Raw genomic sequence first — 21,952 nt, forward strand, 5'->3', positions numbered from 1 at the left:
TTTAGTACAGTTGATTTACAATGTTGTGTTAATTCTGCTGTACAGCAAAGTGATTTGGGGTCTCTGGTTTTACTCACGGCTTGAATCTCCGATGAGCTGCCTGAATAAGAGCCAATATTTCCTGAGTCCTTACTTTGCACCAGTCCCTGCCTAAGCACTTTACATATATTAATGCACTTGATTTCCAACAACTTTGTGAGATATGTATTTTTATCCTTGATTTAAGGATGAGAACATGGAGGCACAGAGAGAGTAGGTAACCTGCCAAGGGTGACACAGCTAACAATAGAAAAGCCTGGATTCAAATCCAGACAGTCAAATGTCAAAGCTCCTTATGCCAAAAAAAGAGCTTAATCATTAGGCTCTATCGCCTCTGTAGTCATTTAACCTCTTGAAGCCTCAGTCTGTCATCTGTTCAGAGTGGGGGACTCCCTGTGTCACAGCATTCTTGCGAGGATTGGATGAAAGTACATAGTAGGTATTCAACATGTGGGACACTCCCTCCGCTCCAACACTCTCTTTCCTGGTCAAGTGTTAAGATTCTGCTTCTTGGACTTGGAGTCTGGAGGCCCAGAAAAGTTAGGAGACTTTTGACTTGGCCCAGCCTGAGAGAGGGAGACTGGTGTAGGGCAGGGGCTGTATTCTTTCCCCTCCCCATTTCCAGCTCCCCAGTAGGCTCGCATTTCCCTGCATGCTCTAATTTCCGTTGACCCACGTGGACGTGCCCCAGGCAGGTCTAGGGATCAGCCTCATGGACTCCCTGTTCCTGTTTCCCATCAGTCCTCCCCCCCTCTCAGGGAACAGGTGTGTCTGACCGGGGCTGGAAGCAGAGCCTGAGTGCTGGCTGACTGGCCTTGGGTGAGTGGGATCTGGTTGTCCCTTCCCTCACCCTGGAGGCCCCCGCCCCACCTTCCTTATCTTGTTCAGGGTCTCCCAAGCTGTTCCCTCACCTTGGAATGGTTTACAAAAGGAGGCCCTGGGTGACTGACGAGTGGCAAGACTCTCATGGTTTCCTCTGGGTGCTGAATCACGCTCTGATGCTTGTAACCACAAGCTCTCCTCCCCACAGTGAGAAAACTCCTTCCTTCTCTGGCGCATTGCTCACTCTTACCCATTGGGCTGCCTACAGCCCGTGCAGGCCTCCTAGCTGAGCAGACACCTGCTTTCAGATTGCCCAGAAACACTTGCCTAGTGACCCCAAGCCTGGCAATGGGTCTGTGGGTGCAGAGGGTAAAATGAGTGACTGCTACAGAGCGTGGGGGAGGAAGAGTAGAGGGAGAACTAACCTATGCTTAAATGCCAACTACGCGCAGGGCACCGTGCTAAGTGGCAGTCATTACTTCCTTCAGTTCTTACAAAAGCCACGTGAGGTGGTTATTATTACTATCACTATTCTACAGAGTAGTACACAGGGCTCAGAGAGTTTGACAAGGTGGCCCTAAATCACAAGCTGATAGGTGGTGGATGTGCAATTCAAATCTGGGGCCGACTTGAAGGCCCACCCCCCACTTCCAATGTGCAGAGCTGCTTTCTCCTGGGTATCCCTGCCACTCAATGCCTTCTTCAGGGGAAGTGACAGGAGCTACTAGGGCTGCCACCTAGTCTGATGGCTGGGCTTCTTAATTGAGATGAGGCTGGAAATGTGGGCATGGGCCAGATCATGAAGGGCCTTGTCTTTCAATGGTTAAGTAACAAATAAGATGGAATTTTGCTAATGCATGTGGCCTTAGTTGGGCAAGGCTCAGACTCAGGGGCAGGAAAAAACTTTTCACATAGCAGATCTCAGCTACTTTCAGCTTTTACACGCCCACTGGCCTACTGGATTCACACCTCTAGGGACTGAGGAGAGGATTTCTCCAGAGGTCCTCAGCTGGAGAGATGAGCACTGTCATGAGAAATGGGTGCAGTTACAGAACTTGCTGAAGTTTAGCTTCACGTGGTGGAAAAGAAGCCAAATGCCTCTGAAATGTTCTGCTGTGCTCAACCCTTTCTCAATCCTTACAGGTAGGTTTAGTAATATTAATAATAACAATAATAGCTCTAACTGATAGTGAAATTGCAGATGTGTGAACACAGTATTAAGGACTTTAAACATATTATTTCATTTAATCCTCACAACAATCCTGTAGGTATAGTATTATTACCTCCATTTTACACATGGGAGACTAAGGTTCTGTGAAGCTAACTTTGTCTTGGCTGGTAACAGTTAGGATCAAACACGCCTCCATGGTTTATGGTCCTAATCATTACATTGTACTGCCTCTGACACTCATTCTGTCAGCCACATCTTGAGGGTGTGAGGGACTTAGAACTTTACAACTAATGCCATGATATTAACTCCTCTGTTCAACTATGAGCCCCTTGACGGCCCTATGAGGAGAGCAGTGCGTGCTGTTATTATCCTTGTTTTATGGATGACAGAAATGATGCTCATTAAAGCCAAGTAACTGCGTGCATGTGCGATTGGGGCAAATTCTGGACCAAAAGATACAAAAAGACCAAAAAAACCCCAACTGCCACTTCTGAAGAGTCAGGAGCAAAAAACGGGTGGGGTGTTGGAAGCAAAAGCAGGGTACTGCGCATGCCCCCTGCACTCAACACCACAAAGGCGTGGGCAGAACACACCTAAGCCACCCCTCTGGCCTGACCCCTGGACACACCCCAACCCTCACCCCATATAAGGAACGAGCTTGCCACGCCCACAGTTCCCGGAGCAAGCAAGGGAACCTGTTACCTGTTTTTGCTCCCTCCTGCACCTGCAGGGGCCCCAATAAAGCCTTGCCTGAATTTCTTACCTGGCCTCTAGTCAATTTCTATTGGTTGGGGAAGGCCAGGAACACTGGTCGGTATCAAAGCGACCTGTCAAAAGTCACACAGCCAGTACATGGCAGAGCCAGACATGGTTTTAAGGATGCTTGTCTCTCTATAGAGTGCTCTTTCCGGTACACCAGAAAATTCACAGGGCCCCTAGCTTTTGCATGGCACAGGGATATCGGCTCGGTGCTTTGTGACCGCCTAGAGGGGTGGGATAGGGAGGGTGGGAGGGAGGGAGACGCAAGAGGGAAGAGATATGGGAACATATGTATATGTGTAACTGATTCACTTTGTTATAAAGCAGAAACTAACACACCATTGAAACGCAATTATATTTTTTAATTATTATTATTTTTACTTGGAGTACAGTTGCTTTACAATATTGTGTTAGTTTCTGCTATACAGCAAGGTGAATTAGCTATAAATATACATATATCCCTTCTTTTTTGAATTTCCTTCCCATTTAGGTCACCACAGAGCATTGAGTAGAGTTTCCTGTGCTATACAGTCAGTTCTAAAGTAGTTACCTATCTTATACCTAGCAGTGTATACAAATACACCGCATAAACACGGCAAACGGAGCAGAGATGTAGTCGACTGCACATGCGCACACTCCAGGCCCAGCTCACCCCAAGGACAGTGCCAGCCACGATGCTCCCAGGTGCCAACGGAGCGGATCACGAAGGCGAACTCACCGTACACGTGGACAGGCTCTGGCGAATAAGAACTGGCTGTTGTAGAGTCACGAGGCTAGACCTAGAGAACTACACTTCCCAGAAGCAGCCTGGCGCGGACGCCTTTTGCTAGATGACGTATTTCCGGAAAAGCAGGCGCTGGATAGGCTGCACAAAGGAAGGGGGCGGTTCTAAACCTCTGGCGGCTTGGCCTATATCCGGTAGGGTCAGTGGACGAGGCGGTGCGGACCCGGCGTTGTCTACTGAGCTTTTCCAGGACTGAGCAGACATGGCGGCGGCTTTTCGGAAAGCTGCTAAGTCGCGGCAGCGGGAACACAGAGAGCGAAGCCAGGTAGGACCGCACGGGCCCCACGAACGCTGGCCGGTGGCCCCACGTGCTATTCTTGCCCCGGGCCTACCCCCCACGTACCCAGCTGCGGGTCCTGGCCTTTTCTGTGCGGAGATGTTGCTTGTAAATACATGCAAATATATGCTGACGACGCAGGCGTGGCTGGGGCGGACCCTCGCGGTTCGGGGAGGAGGGGGTGGTCGTTCTAGCTGGGAGAGCACAGCTGTCCCTATTCCTGGGAGATAATCAAAGCTATCCTGCAAGGTTTCATTGAAGTAGTTAAATGAGATACTGTGTGTAAAGTGCTTGATCTTCTCTGGGGAAGTTGAGGTCAAAGTTCACACAGCCAATTAGTGTCCCCGCTGGAACTGGAATCCACATCTAAAGATACTCAGCCCTGTCCGCTGTGTATGCAGGCTGATACCGAAGAGATTGGAGTTAATTAATGTGCTATCATCATCATGCCTGGGCTTTGAGATCCATGGAGATCTGCCACGTACGCTTTTTGTTTATGTCTCACCATGTAATGTTGGTGTTTTCCAACCCCATTATACAGATGAGGAAACTGAGGTCCAAAGAACAGAATTGACTTGCCCAGTCACAAACACCAAATTCAGACCGAATAAACAATTGCAGGACTTCTGTGGAGGGTGTGTCTGTGTGGAGAGATTGAGTGGAAATTCATTTAATATATGCAGAATCAATTTATTCTTCTGTTCTCAGGAATCACACAATATCTGATCCAGAAAGGCCCTTAGGGATGTCTGGTGCAAGTTCATTTTACAGATGGGGAAGAGAAAGAGAAGCATGTGTCTAAAGCTGTGTCACTGATGGATGGGATGGAACTAAGGCCTCCCAACCACAGTTCAGTCTTCCTGCTTAATAGCATTTATCAGACATTTATTGTGCACTTGCTGTATGCTCAGTGGTGTGCTGGGAGCAGTGTATCGATAATCTGCCACCTTGTTTGGACCATTGTGTGGAACTATCTAAAAATAACAGCTAGAAGTGCTTGCTGTGTGCCAGAGCCAGACAAAGTGCAAAATGCTTTACCCTCATTATCTCATTTATCTCTCAAGAGTTTGTGGAAGTAGGTACTATTATTTTCTTACATTTGCGGATGGGGAAGCTGAGGCTCAGATAGGTTAAGTAATTTGCCCAAAGACATACAGCTGTAGGTGGCAATCAGCAAAGCCAGGGATCAGACCAAGTGTTTTGAATCCAGAGGCTACTAAAAGTTGAATAAAGAAGCAACTTTATAAGAGATGCATAAAAAAAATGCCCAATGAGAGGGGGGGAAAAAAAGAAAGGGGAAAAAAAACCCCAAATTAAAAAACAAACAAAAATGCTCAATAAGGAACATGAGTGGGAAGAGGAGAGATGATGAGAGAAAGCATCACAGTGAAACTTGTTGGACTTGGAAGTCAAAAAAAAAAAATTTATTTTATTTATTTATTTTTGGCTGTGTTGGGTCTTCGTTGCTGAGTGTGGACTTTGTCTAGTTGCCGTGAGCGGGGGCGACTCTTCATTGTGTTGCGCGGGCTTCTCTTTATGTCAGTGTCTCTTGTTTCGGAGCACAGGCTCTAGGCGCACAGGCTTCAGTAGTTGTGGCTCGCTGGCTCTAGAGCGCAGGCTCAGTAGTTGTGGCACACGGGCTTAGTTGCTCCGCGGCACGTGGGATCTTCCCGGACCAGGGCCCGAACCCATGTCCCTTGCATTGGCAGGTGGATTCTTAACCACTGTGCCATGAGGCAAGTCCCATAACTGTCACTTTTTGAGCACTGACTGTATGCTAGGTACAGCCCAACATGCTGTACGAGGATTATCTTGTATAATCCTACAGCATTCCTGTGAGGCAGATGTTATCCTCATTTGTATCAATACAAATGAGGAACCTGATGCTTAAAGAGGTTGAATAGCGTGTCCAAAGGCACAGTTGTGGGTAGTTCATTTGGATTCGTAGACAAGACAGAGGCAAAGAGCATGACATGGCCATGTCTGAGTGGGAATAGAGGATCTTTGTGGGAGAGGTGAGGAGGAGGCCATGCTGGAAAGGTTGGTAAACACATTGATGAGAGCCAGGGAAGCCCACTTTGTTGCTCTTTTGACCCTTGAGTGTTCTTTCTCTATTCTCTGTCAACTTCTCTTTGTCTGCTATAATTAAAATAATAATGATCAAGAGAGGACTTGGGTATTATTTTAAATATTGAGTTATTTCTTGCATCACTTCAAGGTAGAGGATGAGAGAGGAGACTGTTAAAAATCCCACCCAAGGACTTCTCTGGTGGTGCAGTGGTTAAGAATCTGCCTGCCAAGGCAGGGGACATGGGTTCGAGCCCTGGTCCAGGAAGATCCCACATGCCATGGAGTAACTAAGCCCATGCGCCACAACTACTGAAGCCCATGCACCTAGAGCCCATGCTCCACAACAAGAGAAGCCACTGCAATGAGAAGCCCACATGCTACAATGAAGAGTAGCCCCTGCTTGCCGCAGCTAGAGAAAGTCTACGTGTAGCGACGAAGACCCAATGCATCCAACAAGTAAATAAATAAATTTTAAAAATTCCACTCAAGTTATTATACAAGTTTAAACAGTAGAGAAGTTTATGTACTGCCTCAAACATCGAGAATATTCAAAGTGGAAGAGGATGCAGTGTAGGAGGGTGGGGAAGATCAGACTGTGTCCCCAGTTAGAATAGGTCTCGTTCTAGCTTTGCCACTTACTAGTTCTGTCTATGTTCTTGGGCAAGTTGTTCTCTAAACCTCATTCCCTTTTTGGAAAATTGGGGTAACAGTAGTGCCTGCTTTATCCACATTCCATGATTGTTTGGGGATAAATGACATTGTGTGTAAGGAGCATAGCAGATTGCTTTGTAACAGTATTTCATTTTTTTTTTCACCTTGATAAAAATTTTATTTACTCATGTTACATACTCATCCTAACAAGAGAACAGGAATTTTTTTTTACCTTCTGGGAATGTCAAAACTCCTAGATTTTACAAAGCAAAGTAAAAGTACATACAAATTCTTTTAGTTTAAAAAAAATTTTGGAAGTGTAGGGTCTTCATTGCTGGGCGCAGGCTTTCTCTAGTTGCAGTGAGTGAGGGCTACTCTTCGTTGCGATGCGGGGGCTTCTCATTGTGGTGGATTCTCTTGTTGCGGAGCACGGGCTCTAGTCACAAGGGCTCAGTAGTCGTGGCTCGCGGGCTCTAGAGCGCAGGCTCAGTAGTTGTGGCGCATGGGCTTAGTTGCTCTGCGGCACGTGGGATCTTCCCGGACCAGGGATCGAACCTGTGTCCCCTGCATTGGCAGGCGGATTCTTTTTTTTTTTGCGGTACGCGGGTCTCTCACTGTTGCGGCCTCTCCCGTTGCGGAGCATAGGCTCCAGATGCGCAGGCTCAGTGGCCATGGCTCACGGGCCCAGCCGCTCCGCGGCACGTGGGATCTTCCCGGACCGGGGCACGAACCCGTGTGTCCTGCATCGGCAGGCAGACTCTCAACCACTGCGCCACCAGGGAAGCCCAGCAGGCAGATTCTTAACTGCTGCGCCACCAGGAAGTCCCCATACAAATTCTTTATAGTGATTTTCTTTTCTTCCTTTTAATTTTATATTTTCACATTTTCCTAAAATGTAATGGTAATTCTTAATAAATGTGGCCTATTATGATGATGTAGGCAAAAGCATCTAGCACTGACCTTGCCGTAGGTTAAGTGCTCAAGTAGTGATAGCTTGTAGAAAGATAATACCAAGATTTAATCCTTGTACCTTCATGCTATCCAAGTTCTGTATCAGAGAAAGTATTTTCTGTCATACTTGGTTTTCTCTCATGCTTAGTACTGAAATTAGAATAATAACAGTACATATATGCTGGACACTAGCTATGTGCCAGGCTGTGTGCGGGCAACTACCACTTACAGAGGTTCATTAAACCCTCAGGATAGTCGTGAGAAGTAGATCTTATCGTTCTTATTTTATAGCTAGGAAACAGGAGCTCAGAGACGTTAAGTGAAGTGCCCAGAGTCACAGATTGTTAAGAGGTAAAGCTTGGATTTGAACCCAGTTCTTCAGACTCTAAATTTAGCTCTCTTAACCACAGTTGCTTCCCTGTTACTATGTTTTCCCTTCGTAGTATTTTATAAACCCTTGGATTAAGTCTGTAGTAATTTTAGTACAACTGGCAACTGCTTTCTTAGTGCCGAGTCATTGTTGCCTTTCTCTGTCCTTAATAGGCCAAGAAGCCTACTACGGCAGTACTTGTGACCTCTCTGGCGCCTGCATTGGCCTCTCATCCTTGGGCAGTGCCCATTTGGGGGAAGGGAGGGAACAGGATAGCACATTGGCTGCCAGGACATGGATTTACTGAACGCTCCAAAGATTCTTGTTCCTGTCAGGTGTCCTGTTGATTCGGGTATGTGTTTGCTGAGGAAACTAAGCACTTTTTTTTTCCCTTTTGTCTTCTAGCCCAGCTTTCGAAAACATCTGGGCCTGCTGGAGAAAAAGAAAGATTACAAACTTCGCGCAGAGTGAGTACAGTCTTTCTGGGAGCGGTGCTGCCAGAAAAGCTTACAGCCTCCCTGTACTACAGCTGAATTGCCTGAGTGTCCAGCAGGGGATGATTTCCTGCCATTGATAAAATGGCCAAAGCTCTGGCAGCCTGTCAGATACTTTTCTGCGGCCCTAAACTTCTCTCTTTGTTTAGGCAGAGCGTTATTTATTTAACTGTAGTTGCATTGAGAATTTTTTTTATTATGTTGCTCCAGATCGTTTTCTCAGAGTGGCTTTGGTTTGCTTCTGCCTTGGTGTTTGAGCTAAAAGCCGAATCTTTTTTCTCTCCCTTTTCTTGAAGTTCAAGATAGAATCTAACATTCCATTTGTTGAGTCTCTTACATCACCATGTGTGGTGTGGAATGAAGACATGTGAAAGATGGATTCATGGGACTGAGTGTGGGTGATAATGAACTTCGAAAACATTTTATAAAACAATTATCCCTATTCTTCTTCTTTAGCACTTTATTTACAAAACATTTCATATTTGTTAGCCATGCATGTCAGCTGAGGTCCTTTTTATGCCCCTGGAGCAGCTGGTGATGGATTAAGTGGATTGCTCTGGGTTCCAGAGTTTTTCAGGCAAATAATAATAACTGAGTGCTGTCATTAGGCCAGGCAGTGTTCTAAGAGAGTTACCATTTTTACATGCATTTATTCCAGCAGTCTTTGGGGATACTATTATTATCACACCCATTTCACAGATTAAGTTGGGATACAGAATGGTTAACTAATTTATCCAAGATTACTCAGCCGGAAGTGGTGGAGCCAAGATTTGAACCCAGACAGTCTGGCTCCAGAGTCCACGATTCTAGTCACTATGCTATACTACAACGTGTAGTTTCTGAATCTTATTTGATCACTCGGTGCCCAAGCTTGCATCAGAACCCCGTCTGAGGAGTTGTAATCTGTGCTTTGTTGGGTCTCTCCCTGTAATGATGTAGATGGCAGTAAAACTTAACGTGAAATGGGGACTGTTAATTCCAGGTAGAACAGGGATAGGAGAGGACCCACAAAGAGATGAGCTCAACATCTGACAGTGGAGTGTGACATTGGAGTGTGGGCCGAATGTAGTCACTCCTTTGGCTTTTTTGAGTTTCATTTTGTATGTATCATTAGATGCTTGTAAAGTTTGCTTGTTGTGGTTTTTTTTTTCCTTTTTTGCCATGAACGTTGTTTAACCTGCTTTTCAGTGACTACCGGAAAAAGCAAAAATACCTTAGAGCTCTCCGGAAGAAGGCTCTTGAAAAAAATCCAGATGAATTCTACTATAAAATGACTCGGGTTAAACTCCAGGTGGGTGCCTAATGGATGAGTTGGGTTTTTTTTTCCCCCTGCAATGCCGTATGGCATGTGGGATCTTAGTACCCTAACCAGGGATTGAACCGATGTCCCCTGCAGTGGAAGCACAGAGTCTTAACCACTGGACTGCCAGGACAGTCCCTCAGTTGGTGTTTTGAGCTCCAACTCAACAAGGAAGATAAGGATGAGGGAGGAGATGGGTAGCTAGGACCCTAGGCTTTTATTTAGCTCTTCTCCAGTTGGTCAGGTGCTCCTGGTCATTATGCAAAAGGCAAAGCTGCCCCTTCATGAGCAGCGTGCGCTTGCAGTTGTCTGATGCCTGGAGCTATTCTGAGAGGGTGATTGGAGGTGCTGAATTGAATGTGTGTCTTGGGGGCCTGGTGCATTGTGTTGCTGTTGTATGTTGCCTTTGGTTGTCTTTGTTCCAGCCAGGAACTATGCCAACAACTTATTAATGATTTTAATCTAATAGGAAACGTATCTTTTAAATTTGGATTTTAGGATGGAGTTCATGTTATTAAGGAGACTAAGGAAGAAGTAACTCCAGAGCAGCTGAAACTAATGAGAACTCAGGATGTCAAATATATAGAAATGAAAAGGGTTGCAGAAGCTAAGGTAACAACTAAAACTCTTTATTCTGATATGTTTTTGTTGGTTAAGAAGAGAAATAGAAATCCATTGATCTCGAGTTGTAAGTTGATTTCTTCTGGCATTTCCAATCTTAAAGTACACTTAGTTATGATAATGGTTTAAAAGTATAGTCAGCGTGGTGGAATGGAAAGAGGTCAAGTTTGAGACAGACTTAGGTTTAAACTCTGGCTCTGCCATTCATTAGCCCCATGATTATGGGCAAATTAACTTCCCTGGGGCTGTTTCCACATTTCTATCTCATAGGATTGTTGTAAGGATTAAATGAGTTTTGTGTAGTGCCTAGCTAGCCCCCTACCTGACATGTGGTTGGTGCTTGATAAATGTTAGTGGTCCTTTCTTTTAAAAGAATGAAGCAGATTCTTTGCAGGCTGGTGATAATGATGTGGAATGGTCTAAACTTGTGCAAATTCATTTCTGATACCCTAGAAGAACCCAATATAAAATGAGACCATATTCTGTATCCTAGAAAATTGAAAGACTAAAATCAGAGCTCCATCTGCTGGATTTCCAGGGGAAGCAACAGAAAAAGCATGTGTTTTTTTTTGACACCAAAAAGGAAGGTATGAAATGTTTGAAAGTTTCTGGGACAGTCTAGCATATTGGTCTGTGTTGTTTGGTGTCAGAGACAGCGCCTTAAGGATTGTCTTGACTTTTAGTCGAACAGTTTGATATTGCAACTCACCTGCGAACAGCCCCAGAACTAGTCGACAGAGTCTTTAACAGACCTACGATAGAGACCTTGCAGAAGGAGAAAGTGAAAGGAGTTAACAATCAGACTCGACTTAAGGTAATTTTCTCCATTTTTCTTCAGGTCTGAGTTTATGGGAATCTAGGTTCTTTTTTTCTTTCTCCCCACTGCATTTAAGATGATTATTTTTGGAAAACTTACTAAGTTCTCTTAGAGAAGTGGAAGGAGGATTTGGTGATGGGAACGGAAGTGGAGAAGGGTTCCTTGGTTTCTAAGATTAGAGGACGTGTAGCATAGTGGTCAGGAGCTTACTTTCTGGCCTTTAGGTCTGCATTTGTTTTGGGGTTTTTTTTTGGCCATGCTGCGAGGCTTGCGGGATCTTAGTTTCCTGACCACGGATTGAACCCGGGCCCCGGCAAAGCACCGAGTCCTAACCATTGGACCACCAGGGAATTCCCTAGGTCTGCATTTGAATCCTACCTCTGACCCTGGGCTTTGTGCTTTCAATGCTTGTGACAGGTGGCAACAGTTTTAAAAGGCAGAGAAAGGAGGGGACACTGAAGATGAAGGGATTTGGTATACTTTGATATTAAACCTTTAACAGTGAATATGCATATCAAAAGGTCTTTCATGTTCTGCATTTGTACCCCAACTTTTGTATTGACTTGTCCTTACGGTGCTTTCCATCACTGTAACTGGGTTTGTGAGAAGACATGCTTTTTCTCCAAGTCTTCTGGAGTTGAACTCTCACTTCTGACTGATTCATTTAAAAAAATGCTGTCAATGTGTTTCAAGCAGACAGCTGTTCTGTTTGGATTTGAATCATTTACACTGCATCAGCTTTGTTTAATTTCACAGCAGCTTCTCTAGCTCAGAGGCAGCTAAATTTGCTTTAGTAATATAAATACCCCTAATTAGTTTGATTATATTGGGTAATCCCATAAATCAACAGTCTGTGCAACAAAGTGAAAACAAAAGCTGTCTGAAACCACTGCTGTGAGACTACGCTAGAATTTGTGAATTGTTTAAATCCAAGGCCCAGTAATATTCCCCTCTGTGTAGATAACACTTCCAGCCGAGGAGCCGGCTGACTGGTGTTCTAGTGATAACCCTCTTTGTCATGTAGTTGTATTTTCAATTAGCTGTGTCGCCGACACTTCTCAAGTGTTGCAGTAGTCCCTAAAGAGATTGGTGTTCCGAAGTCCTATGTAGAATAGCTCACCATCTTAGCTTTTGAGAAGTTGGGAAGGTTTGGATTGCCCTTTTTGTCTAGTGGTGTTGTTTCTTTTGACTGTCTTGTTTAAAGCAAAATTATTTTTATTAAGAGACTGCTGGTGGGTGGCTTGCAAGGGAATTTTTAGTCTGTAACTTGGAGGGAGTGAGCGATCCATGAATGGGCTTTAGGAATTCTATGAACACCTTCTTCCCACCTTGAAGTTTTGTGTGACTGGGTATATACATTTGTATGAATTTGTACGAATACATATATACATTTATGTCAAGAAAGAATCCAAAGCTTTCATCAGTTTCTCAGAGGTCTGTGATCCCCCCACATTGAAGGACCATTGGTCTTCGAGGGGTCATCAGCAGTGAGAATTTTCAGGTCAGCTTCCACTGACAGAGTCCTTCTGCTCTCTGAGTTCCGCGGTTCTGACACCAGCACACTGCCCGGTGGCCCTTCTCTGCTTCTCTACTCATTGTGTAGGGTTTCCAGCACTGGTTCATTCCTGCACGTTAGGTAACCGGGACGCTCGGACAGCTCAGTGTAGTAGTGGAAAGATTCCTGGGATCTGTGAGACTCGAGGCGCAGTCCTGATTCTGCTCCAGGTGAGCCTTGTGTCCATGGGCAAGTCTCCAAGTTTCCATGGAGCTCTGGAATGTGGTGTTCCTAAAATGGCCAACTTCAGAGTCTCTTGTTATGTTGATTCTGGGGTAAGGAGGGAATTGATGAAACCATTTATGCGTTTGGGCCCAAGTGGATTAAGAAACAGTTTCTTACTCATTTTTACCCTGTTAATTGTTTTGCTGAAAATGTGTGTTTCTTCTGCAGCAAATAGCGAAAGAGAGGCAAAAGCAGTATAACTGCCTGACACAGCGGATTGAGCGCGAGAAGAAATTGTTTGTTATTGCACAGAAAATTCAGACTCGCAAAGATCTTCTGGTGAGGAGAGAGAGGCTTAGGCCTTCATTTTATTTTATTTTATTTTTTTCCTTGTAAAGTTCTAAACTGAGACTGGATTTCAGCTGTGTGTAAACCAACCCCAGTGAAAATGTCTGCTCCTCAGGGGCAGTGGTTTGAGCCAGTGTCTGTTACTCTGACAGTGTTGAAATGTTCCTTGATTAAGAAGGTAATAAGGGGCTTGCTTATTAGTCAGTGCTTTGGAACAGCAAAGGGTAGGATCGGGTGACATATGAACTTTATAGCTTATGAGCATCTATCTGTAACATTTAAACAGGTTAATAAAACAGTGCGTGTCACTCATTGGTGTTTAAAAATAGACAACATTGTGTAGTTAAATAGCAGAGCTAAGGAATATAAGATGCCCCTTTCATATTATCATTCCTCTAAATGTCAAGATTTTCAGCTTTGCAGATCATTCTGGTCTGCCTTTCTCAACTTGGGTTCCGTAAGAGAAGAAGCCCTACAAGATAATGATTTAAGTACCTTTCTTCTCAATTTTCACAAGAACTTCTGCACAGCCAGCCTCATTATAGATGCCCAGGGGAGAACTTGACTCATCGCGTTGGGGATGCCTTAGGACAAAGGGCTTTGTCTCTCTTGAACATTGAGACGGGCTGAATTAGGGGCTTTCTAATAGGTAGTTTATTAAACTTGCTGTTTTACACAGACCTCTCCTACTATTTACTGGTAACTTTTTACTCTTTTGTAGGATAAAACTCAGAAGGTGAAGGTGAAGAAAGAAACAGTCAACTCCCCAGCTATTTACAAATTTGAGAGTCGTCGAAAACGTTGAAGTGTTAAAGATAAGCCTGTCATTCCACGTGGAAGAGTTTATGTTTTTTTTTTCCAGTAACTTCAGATTCCACTCTTCTAAATGATTTGGTTTTCCTGTTTATAACCGTAATTTATTATAGATCTGACATTTGATGTGAACAGTGTTAAAGCCCCTTCCCCCTGTCTAAATTGTTTGTGGGTTGTTGAATTGTTGAAATCAGTCTTTTTTTTTGGCCGCTGTGCGAAACCTGCAGGATCCCCGGTCCCCGACCAGGGATCAAACCCAGGCCCAAGGCAGTGAAAGCGCCAGGTCCCAGTCACTGGACCACCAAGGAATTCCCTGAAATCAGTCTTATTTTTATATACTTTCATGTTTTTTCATTATAAAAGTTACATAATCTTTTATATAGCAAATTTGGAAAACACGTGAGTTCATCTCTAATCCCAATACTTATTCAAGAACGACAGATAGCTGTTGCATACTTAACTATGCTAGGAGGTTAGGGAAATGGAGGTGAACGACTATCAAGAGCATTCTGGTTGAGTTCCTCCATTTTGTAGAGGTTGGCACTGGTTTTTGTGTTTTGTAGTTGTAATTAAACACCTTTATGGCCTACTTTTTTCACTTACTATTAAATCATTAGCTCTTTTCCATTTTGTTACATCATTAAATTTTTAAAAGTAATATGTGCTCATAGTAAAAATTAAAGTAAATATTTCTAATGTTTGCATAATGTTTTAACCAGTGGATAGCCTGATTTTACCCCCATTCATTCTTAATTTATTGGCTATTCAGGTGGCTGCATACGTTAGCCAGGAAGGACTTTTTTTCTTTTACACTTTACAGCTGCAGATAGAAACCCTTGGAATTAAGAACTCACAGGGGCAGCTCTTCTTTATTGATGAAGCTCAGATCAGAACAGACCTGGCTCTCTGTTCCTGCCCTCCTGGCCAGCTCTTGATTCCAAGGCTATAAATGGCTTGGTACAGGCCTTCACCCTAGAAATAGTATCCCAGCGTGTGTGCGGCAGACACATAGACCTCCCAGAGTCTCACCCTTCCCTTGCCTGCCCACACAGGGATGGTAGGCCAAGGCCAGTCAGGACAGGGCTGAGCGTGCTTAGAGCAGATGTGTGAGGAGCAGGGTTCTGGGAGGCTCGCTTACACCTCACCCCCTGGAGGGGGAAGAGCACTCTTCTGCGGGTATTTAAAAAGAAAAGTTACTAAAGCTTAATAAATTCCTGTGACTATTATGTTCTTATACAAAGCCTGAAATGAAAGCCTGTTCCCTAAGGGTGTACTCAGTGGGATTCAGATCTGGGAGCCCTGGAAAGCCGGAAGAAGGGCCAGGGGACTGGAAGCCAGCAGCTTTTGCCTTCAGGAAGGTAGTGCTTCCCAGTCTGGGAAGGTGCTGTGCTAAGTAAATGTTGATGGTCTTATGACAGAGGCGTCTGGAGACTTGAGGCCTGAGTCAGGAAAGGGACTCATCCCATGGGCGTTGGACAGAGGAGCCAACAGTTCCAGCAGCAGTCTGTTCCCGGGACAGAACAGCTTGCTTGCTGCCGCTGCTGTGGCTGCCTTGCCCCCGCCGGGGAGGAAGGTGGGAGGAGGGTGGAGGTATACCTAAAGGCCTTCTGGTGAAGCGCACGCCCACACAAAGGTGCACACACTTTCTAGGCTCTCAAGGCTTCATAAACACAGGTGTGTGCACGAACACACCACTGGGGTTTCATGTACGCAGATTACACACCCACAAGTCCTCAAATGCTATGTAGGTGTACAGGCCAAATGGAGCAGGAAGGTCCAGGGTAGAAGTGATCAGAGCACTCACTGTAAGGGAATAAAGCTAGGGGTCCTGAGCTGCTCTTAAACCGAAGGCTGTCTCCGAGGCCCGAGGATTCTAAGGGAAGAGATTGGCTGCCCCTGTGTTTAACCTAAGAGGCTCCAGCCTCATGGGTCCTGAAAATAGGCCAAGGGCTTTGACGTTTTAGTGCCCATTGGAACCTCAGACTTCTGGCTCCTTGCTTGGGAAAGAGACTCGTTTCTTTTGGATCCACCCCTCCAGGGCCAGGGGTGCCTTGGACTCTTGGTGGCACCCTGCTGTGGCTGTGCCAGGGGGAGTGTGGCGGCTTGCGGAGGTGGAGAACATTTTCCTTGGCAGGACACGTGTCGTTCAGGTTTGTACAATCCAAGTCTCCAAGGCGGCAGCTCCACGGGTGACATGGAAGCCCCAGGTCTCTCCAGCAGAGACCCAACCAGCCTGGCTCAGGCCACTGCCACCTGTTAGGGCCCTTCTGATTGAAGCAGGAGAGTGTTAGGCCTTACTGTATATATATTTTTAAATTAATTTTATTTATTTATTTTTGGCCGCGTTGGGTCTTTGTTGCTGAGCATGGGCTTTCTCTAGTTGTGGTGAGCGGGGGCTACTCTTCGTTGTGGTGCGCGGGCTTCTCATTGCGGTGGCTTGTCTTGTTGCCGAGCACGGGCTGTAGGCGTGTGGGTTCAGTAGCTGTGGCTCGCTGGCTCTAGGGTGCAGGCTCAGTAGTTGGCGGCGCGTGGGCTTAGCTGCTCCGCGGCATGTGGGATCTTCCCGGACCAGGGCTTGAACCTGTGTCCCCTGCATTGGCGGGCAGATTCTTAGCCACTGTGCCACCAGGGAAGCCCTTATTTTTGAATAAACTCTTTTACTGAACTGATTCCTGGCGGCAGGGTGGGAAAGGGCCCAGTAGGTGGCGCTGCTGCCCCTTCGCTGGGGTTAGCTCTCGGGGTGCTGCTGTTTGACGTGGCCAGTACTCCACAGGTGCTTAGTATGCATTTGTTCATTGCATTTAATGCCACATGGTAGAACTCTTGTGAAAAAAGATTTTCTCCATCGCTGCTCCCCTAGCATGAGATAAGTGTGGCCCCCAAAGGACTGGGCAGGAAAGGGCTTTCTCTTCACGTTTCTAGTGAGGACCATGGAGGAAGCCTGTGTTGGAGTCCCAAGTCGTCCAGAGGGTGGTTCCACTGAGACATGGTGGGGTCTCCCCACGTGCAGTTCTGAGTGTCTGTTTACGGCTTGCTGTCTCCCCATGCTGCTGTCTCTGGGGCAGCGAACAATTAAGAGCTGCACGGCCTCCAGCAGGGGAGGCAGCCAGCAGATGCAGACTCGCCCTGCCTACCTGTGGAGGCCGGTGAGGCTGGGGCCTGTTGGGACTTGAGACAGGCGAGTGGGTGAATGGTGCCGGCCTCCCTTCCTCCTCAAGTTCTCCCAGCGTCGGTTCACAGAGCCGCCTCGTGCACGGCGTGTTGGGGAAGGGTGGGCCGAAGCCCCAGGTGAGCAGAGGAGATGGGGGACCTGAGATACCATCCTGGGGCTGTGTCAGCAGGTTTCTTGTGCAGCTACTTCCTGGGGTCGGAGGGTGTGCTCTCTTTTGCCAGCCAGGTCATGGGGCCTCCTTGCTGGCAGGGCTCCCGCCCAGCTCCCTTGGGTCTGTCTCAGCGGAAAGTGTAGGGAAGGAGCCCAGAGCAGCTACGCAACGCCGAGAGGCAGAGCCTCCTTTCCCAAGTCCAGCGAGTAGAGTTAGGAGGTTCAGGAGGCTGCCCAGTTCATGCTTCTGCTTGCCCTCCTTTCCTAACTTCTCCAGTCAAGGGGAAAAAATCTCTCCTGCTTCTTCAGACTCCCTGTAAGGAATCTCCCTGTTCCTTATTCCTGAATCCATCATTACTTTGGGGAAGTGCTGTCTAATCTGTATCTCTCCTAACTGGAGTTGGTTTCTAGTTCTCCCTACCCAGTCTTGGCTGCATCCCTCGATGGCCCTGGTAATGGCCACGGCCGTTTCCTTTCTTGTGCGAGGGGAGCAGACTGGCTGGTGTCGGGGCAGTGGTGCTGCGAGGGGGGGGGTGGTGGTAGTAGAGGCTGGTGCAAGTCAGAGCCAAGGACCTAGCTGTTTCTCAGCAAGAGGAGTTTATCTGGGGACTGCTGTGTTTGGGGTTGAGGGTGGGAAGGAAGTCCTTTTCTCTCCTCCTGTCGTGTGTCACCTGACGGTCAAGCCCAGACCATAAGTGTTAATGAAACTCTGGTGCCCCGGAGGCAGCTGGGCAGCCCCCCCTGCCCTGAATCAGCCTGACTCATTTACAGCTCTCTCCTAGTTCCCCCAAAGTCTTCTCTCTGCGGTGGCAAATGTCGGGGGGTTGGTTTCAGGTTTCATGTTTTCACATTACTGGGTGGAAAAAAAAAACCTTTCCAAGCCAAAAAACCAGCTTCTGCAGCAGAAACAGCATGTCCCGAGAGCACTGAAAATTTCCCCATCTTCTCTCCTCAGCTGCTCAGCGACACTGAGGCCAGTGACAGAGGGGTTGAGAGGAGGGGGTTGGAGCCAGGCTGAGCAGAGCGTTGGGGACAGTCCCTTTGGAGGTGGCAGCACTTCCCTTCCTGCGTAAAGACGGGAGGAGCTTTGCAGGGCCCTCTCTAGCTCTGGAGCCTGTGGCCCCCTGTGGCCAGCTGTGGATTGCCAGGGGACTGGGACAGCCGTCTCAGGACAGGCAGGGGCTAGGGAATGAGGGACCGTCTTGCATCTCTAACTAATTTGATCCCAGGGGGTTAGAGGGCAAGTGTCCCTCCCTCAGAGAGGGCTCTTGAGGTGGAGTGGTAGGTGGGGAGATGCAGGGTCCATCTGGCACGTGGAGACTGAGGGGTGCCACCACCTCCTGCTACTGCCTGGTAGCATTATAGACCACACCCACCCCGACAGGGGCAGATGGCTTCTAAGGCAGATGGAGACTAGACCAGCAGTGGCTGGATGAGCCTTGTAGTCTCAGTCTGGCTGTGTGTGTGTGTGTGTAGGGGATGGGGTCCTGGCCTGGTCGGGCCATGCTGCGGGAGAGGGAAAGTGGAAACCCCAGATGGAGCCAGTGAACCTTGGGGGCACACCTAAGTTTGCCGTGTAAGGGTGGCAGGTGCTCAGAGCCCCGACCCTGCCCACCTGTCTGGGCTCCAGAAGCTGCCCCGGTTAGTTCTATAGTGAAGGCGAAGGTCACCCGGGGCGGGAGTCTGCTGCAGCTGGAGCCTGGTGGGCTGGAGGCAGACCCCGCTCCCTGCCAGGTCCCCAGAGCTCAGGGCCTGGGCAGCAGCTCCTCCCACAGGGTGCGCCTGTTTAGTATGCGCTTGGGCTCCCTCACCGCGCAGGCAGGCAGCGGCCTTCATTAGCAGAGGAGCTGGGGTCTGTTTTGGCTGCCTCGTCAGCATCAGTGAACTGCGTCCCTGCGAGATTTGATACAATTTAATTAACCTAATTAAAAGCTCTGATTGCAGAGATGATTGGGGTAGCGCCAGCAGCGACTGCATATTTATAATGAGCTGCAAGGTGTGGGACCGCAGCCAAACGCCACGCATCCTAATGAGTGGGAGCCGGGAGCCAGGGAGCGGGAGAGCGAACGTTTATTTTTGGCAACAATGCCCAGTTCCTCCCTGCCAGGGAGTCAGAGACCTAGGGAGCAGAGACGGACCTGCCCGCCAGAGCTCTTCAGCACAAGGTGGGAGCGGGAACTGTGCCCCACGTGTCCTGGTGCCTTCGGACGCCCACACGAGCGCACAGTGACTGTGTTTTCTGCTGCAGAGTGGGGGGATGGGACCCCAGCAATGCACTTTTCCTGCCTCTCTCCATCTTTGGACCGCGAGCCCTGGTATGAGGAAACGGCCCAGCAGAACCACCTTGATGTCAAGACTTCTGAATCCCTGGGTTATTCTCTTCCAACTTGTTGAGGAAGATCAGAGGCTGAAAACCTGGGTGGGGGATCCGAAAAGGGGTCTGAATGTCCAAGAGACCCAGGTGAGGATCCGGGGCCTGGAACAAGCAGGAGAAACAGGAGAGATGACCCTCCAGCTCATGCCGGACCCCCATCTCCTCACGTTCTTCCGAGAACGCTGCCTCAAGAGGGCCACCTCCGCTGGACTCTCCTCTCCCACTGCCTCTGCCTGGGGAGTCTTGGTTTGTCTGACTCAGCGTTTCCGCTGTAAATCACGTCTAATAATAACGAGAGTGAGAGCTGTGGCAGAGACGCCGTGGGTGAAGGGGGCACCTATGAGAAGGGTTGCGCTGCCTGAGTACAGGGCGGGTGTGGCGTGGGGGCCGAGCTCCGGGCCGGCAGGAGTGAGGGCTGGGCTCTGGAAGTCACCATCAGAGGCCTGGGGGTGGGGGAAGAAGGTGGGAGCAGCCCCCCCCCGCCCCAACCTCTGCTGGGTGAGCATGTGTAGGTCACGAGCTCAGCCAGGCTGGCCCAGCCCCCCTAGAGTGCCGCCAGGACAAGATGAGATTTGTCCCCAGCCCACCTTGCAGAGCTGCAGCTGTTTAGCTCTCTTATCAATCTTCTCTGTGGGTTTAATCATCTCTCTGTCATCCTGCTGGGGCAGCCCTCCCCTTACAGGAGCCCAGCTTTCCTCTGATCCCCCTCCTGCAGACACAACCATCCTTCTCCACCTGACTTCCCTTATAGGAGACAGAGGGTGGGCCAGGGTGGATTTGCCCTAGGTTTAGTCTCAGTGTTGGGGCAGAGGTCCCTGTTTTTGCAAGGAGTCAGCAGGGATTAGGGGTGGGTAGAGGAGGCACTGGGGATCTTTGACTCCACTCCGGACTGGGTAGGGCAGGGCCTAGGGGTTGGCCATGAGGGCCAATAGCCTGGATCGAGGAGATTCTGGGTAGGTGCAGTGTCCATCCCTGCCATCTCCCTCTCTCCTGCCAGCCCCTTGGCAGCTGCCTCCACCCACACCGTCCAGCCAGCCAGCTCTGGCCTCTTTTCCTGGGTGAGTCCTGTGGGGCTAGGCCCCATTGAGCCCTGTGGGACTCAGGGGCCCGTGGGCCGGAACCACGAGCCCACAGCTTTGCGTGCATCTTGGGAAAGAGGGTGCCCAGGAGTCAATGGAGCCTGTGTTGTGGTCCAGGCTAGGAGCCAGGGCGCAAGGGGCTCTGGGGCCCATCCCTGTGCTGACGTGCAAGATGACCTTCAGGGCAACTCTTGGGCCCTCTCTGCTTTACTCTCTCTCCCCTCCACAGTATGTGGGGAATGGGCGGGGAGGGGGGTGGCATGGGGTGGTATATGCACCCCTCGGAGGGCATATGAGAAAGAGGGCCTTTCCTCCCCCTGCTCACTCACTACTCCCACCCCAGGCACTCTCAGTGCAAGTGGAAAGCTGATTCCTTCCCATTTCTCAGAAGGGGACGGAAGGCCCCAAAGAGGATAGCATTAGCCTGAGCGTCAGGCAGCTGTCCTTAAGGCGGGGGCTGAGAGGGTCCCCTCAGGAGGGGTCCACAGGTTCTGGAGGGGCACTGACTGCTCTTGGGCTGGAGGAGGCTTGCTCCCTCCAGCACAAGGCTGGGCTCTGGAGGACAATGGCGTGTTGATGAGGCTTTGGTCCTGGTCTCACATGACCCGATGTGGGTGGGTGGACCGCACGTGGCTGAGCCGCCTGGGCTGACCTTTGGTCGCTGGCTGGGGAAGAGAGGAAGCCACGAAGCTTCCCTCCCACTCAGTGCACCCCAGGCACCCTGCCGCCCCCATCCCAGGAGCTGCCCTCTGGGCACATGCAGTGTCTTCACCTACCTTCTTCTTTTGGCCTTTCTCTTCCCTTCCTCTTCGCACTGCTCTGTGTGTGCGTATGTGGCGTGTGAGCATGTATGTCTACGTGAGTGTGAGCGAGGAGGCTCCCAGAGGACGAAGGACAGTGACCCCCTTCATGGGTTCTTTCTAATAATGGATGAAGTTCCTTCCATTGCAGGGATAACACCAGGGTAGGGCCAAGTGTATGCGTGTGTGTGTGTGTGTGTGTGTGTGTATTTACCCACATGTGTTCATGGGCACAGGTGGTGCATGAGTGTGTACACAGAAGGCAACGCCTCCTACCCTGCCTCGTCTTATGACATATGCCCTCCTCTGGCGGGAGCTGGGGATGTCGAGGTCAGCACCTTCCAGTTGGGGCTGGAGACACCCGCGCCCC

At 48.6% G+C, this 21,952-nt stretch overlaps 1 protein-coding gene across 1 annotated transcript; it reads left to right on the forward strand.

Annotated features, from left to right (window-relative positions):
- Nucleotides 1-3,695: 3,695 nt before the first annotated feature.
- On the forward strand, nucleotides 3,696-14,632 carry UTP11 (UTP11 small subunit processome component). Its single transcript, XM_024738894.1, has 8 exons — nucleotides 3,696-3,840; nucleotides 8,300-8,361; nucleotides 9,577-9,679; nucleotides 10,187-10,300; nucleotides 10,803-10,896; nucleotides 10,993-11,123; nucleotides 13,075-13,185; nucleotides 13,916-14,632. The coding sequence occupies exons 1-8, from the start codon at nucleotides 3,778-3,780 to the stop codon at nucleotides 13,997-13,999; spliced, it is 762 nt and encodes a 253-aa protein (XP_024594662.1). The 5' UTR covers nucleotides 3,696-3,777; the 3' UTR covers nucleotides 14,000-14,632.
- Nucleotides 14,633-21,952: the final 7,320 nt, after the last annotated feature.

The sequence above is a fragment of the Neophocaena asiaeorientalis genome, unplaced genomic scaffold, assembly GCF_003031525.2.
Source record: "Neophocaena asiaeorientalis asiaeorientalis breed wild unplaced genomic scaffold, Neophocaena_asiaeorientalis_V1.1 scaffold106, whole genome shotgun sequence".
NCBI lineage: Eukaryota > Metazoa > Chordata > Mammalia > Artiodactyla > Phocoenidae > Neophocaena > Neophocaena asiaeorientalis.

Bases quoted from the DNA above. Each gene is read 5' to 3' on its own strand.
- UTP11 (XM_024738894.1), top strand. From the start codon at position 3,778: ATGGCGGCGGCTTTTCGGAAAGCTGCTAAGTCGCGGCAGCGGGAACAC. The intron at 10,301-10,802 runs GTAACAACTAAA...TCTGTATCCTAG, and splicing joins AAAGGGTTGCAGAAGCTAAG to AAAATTGAAAGACTAAAATC. The intron at 11,124-13,074 runs GTAATTTTCTCC...TTTCTTCTGCAG, and splicing joins ACAATCAGACTCGACTTAAG to CAAATAGCGAAAGAGAGGCA.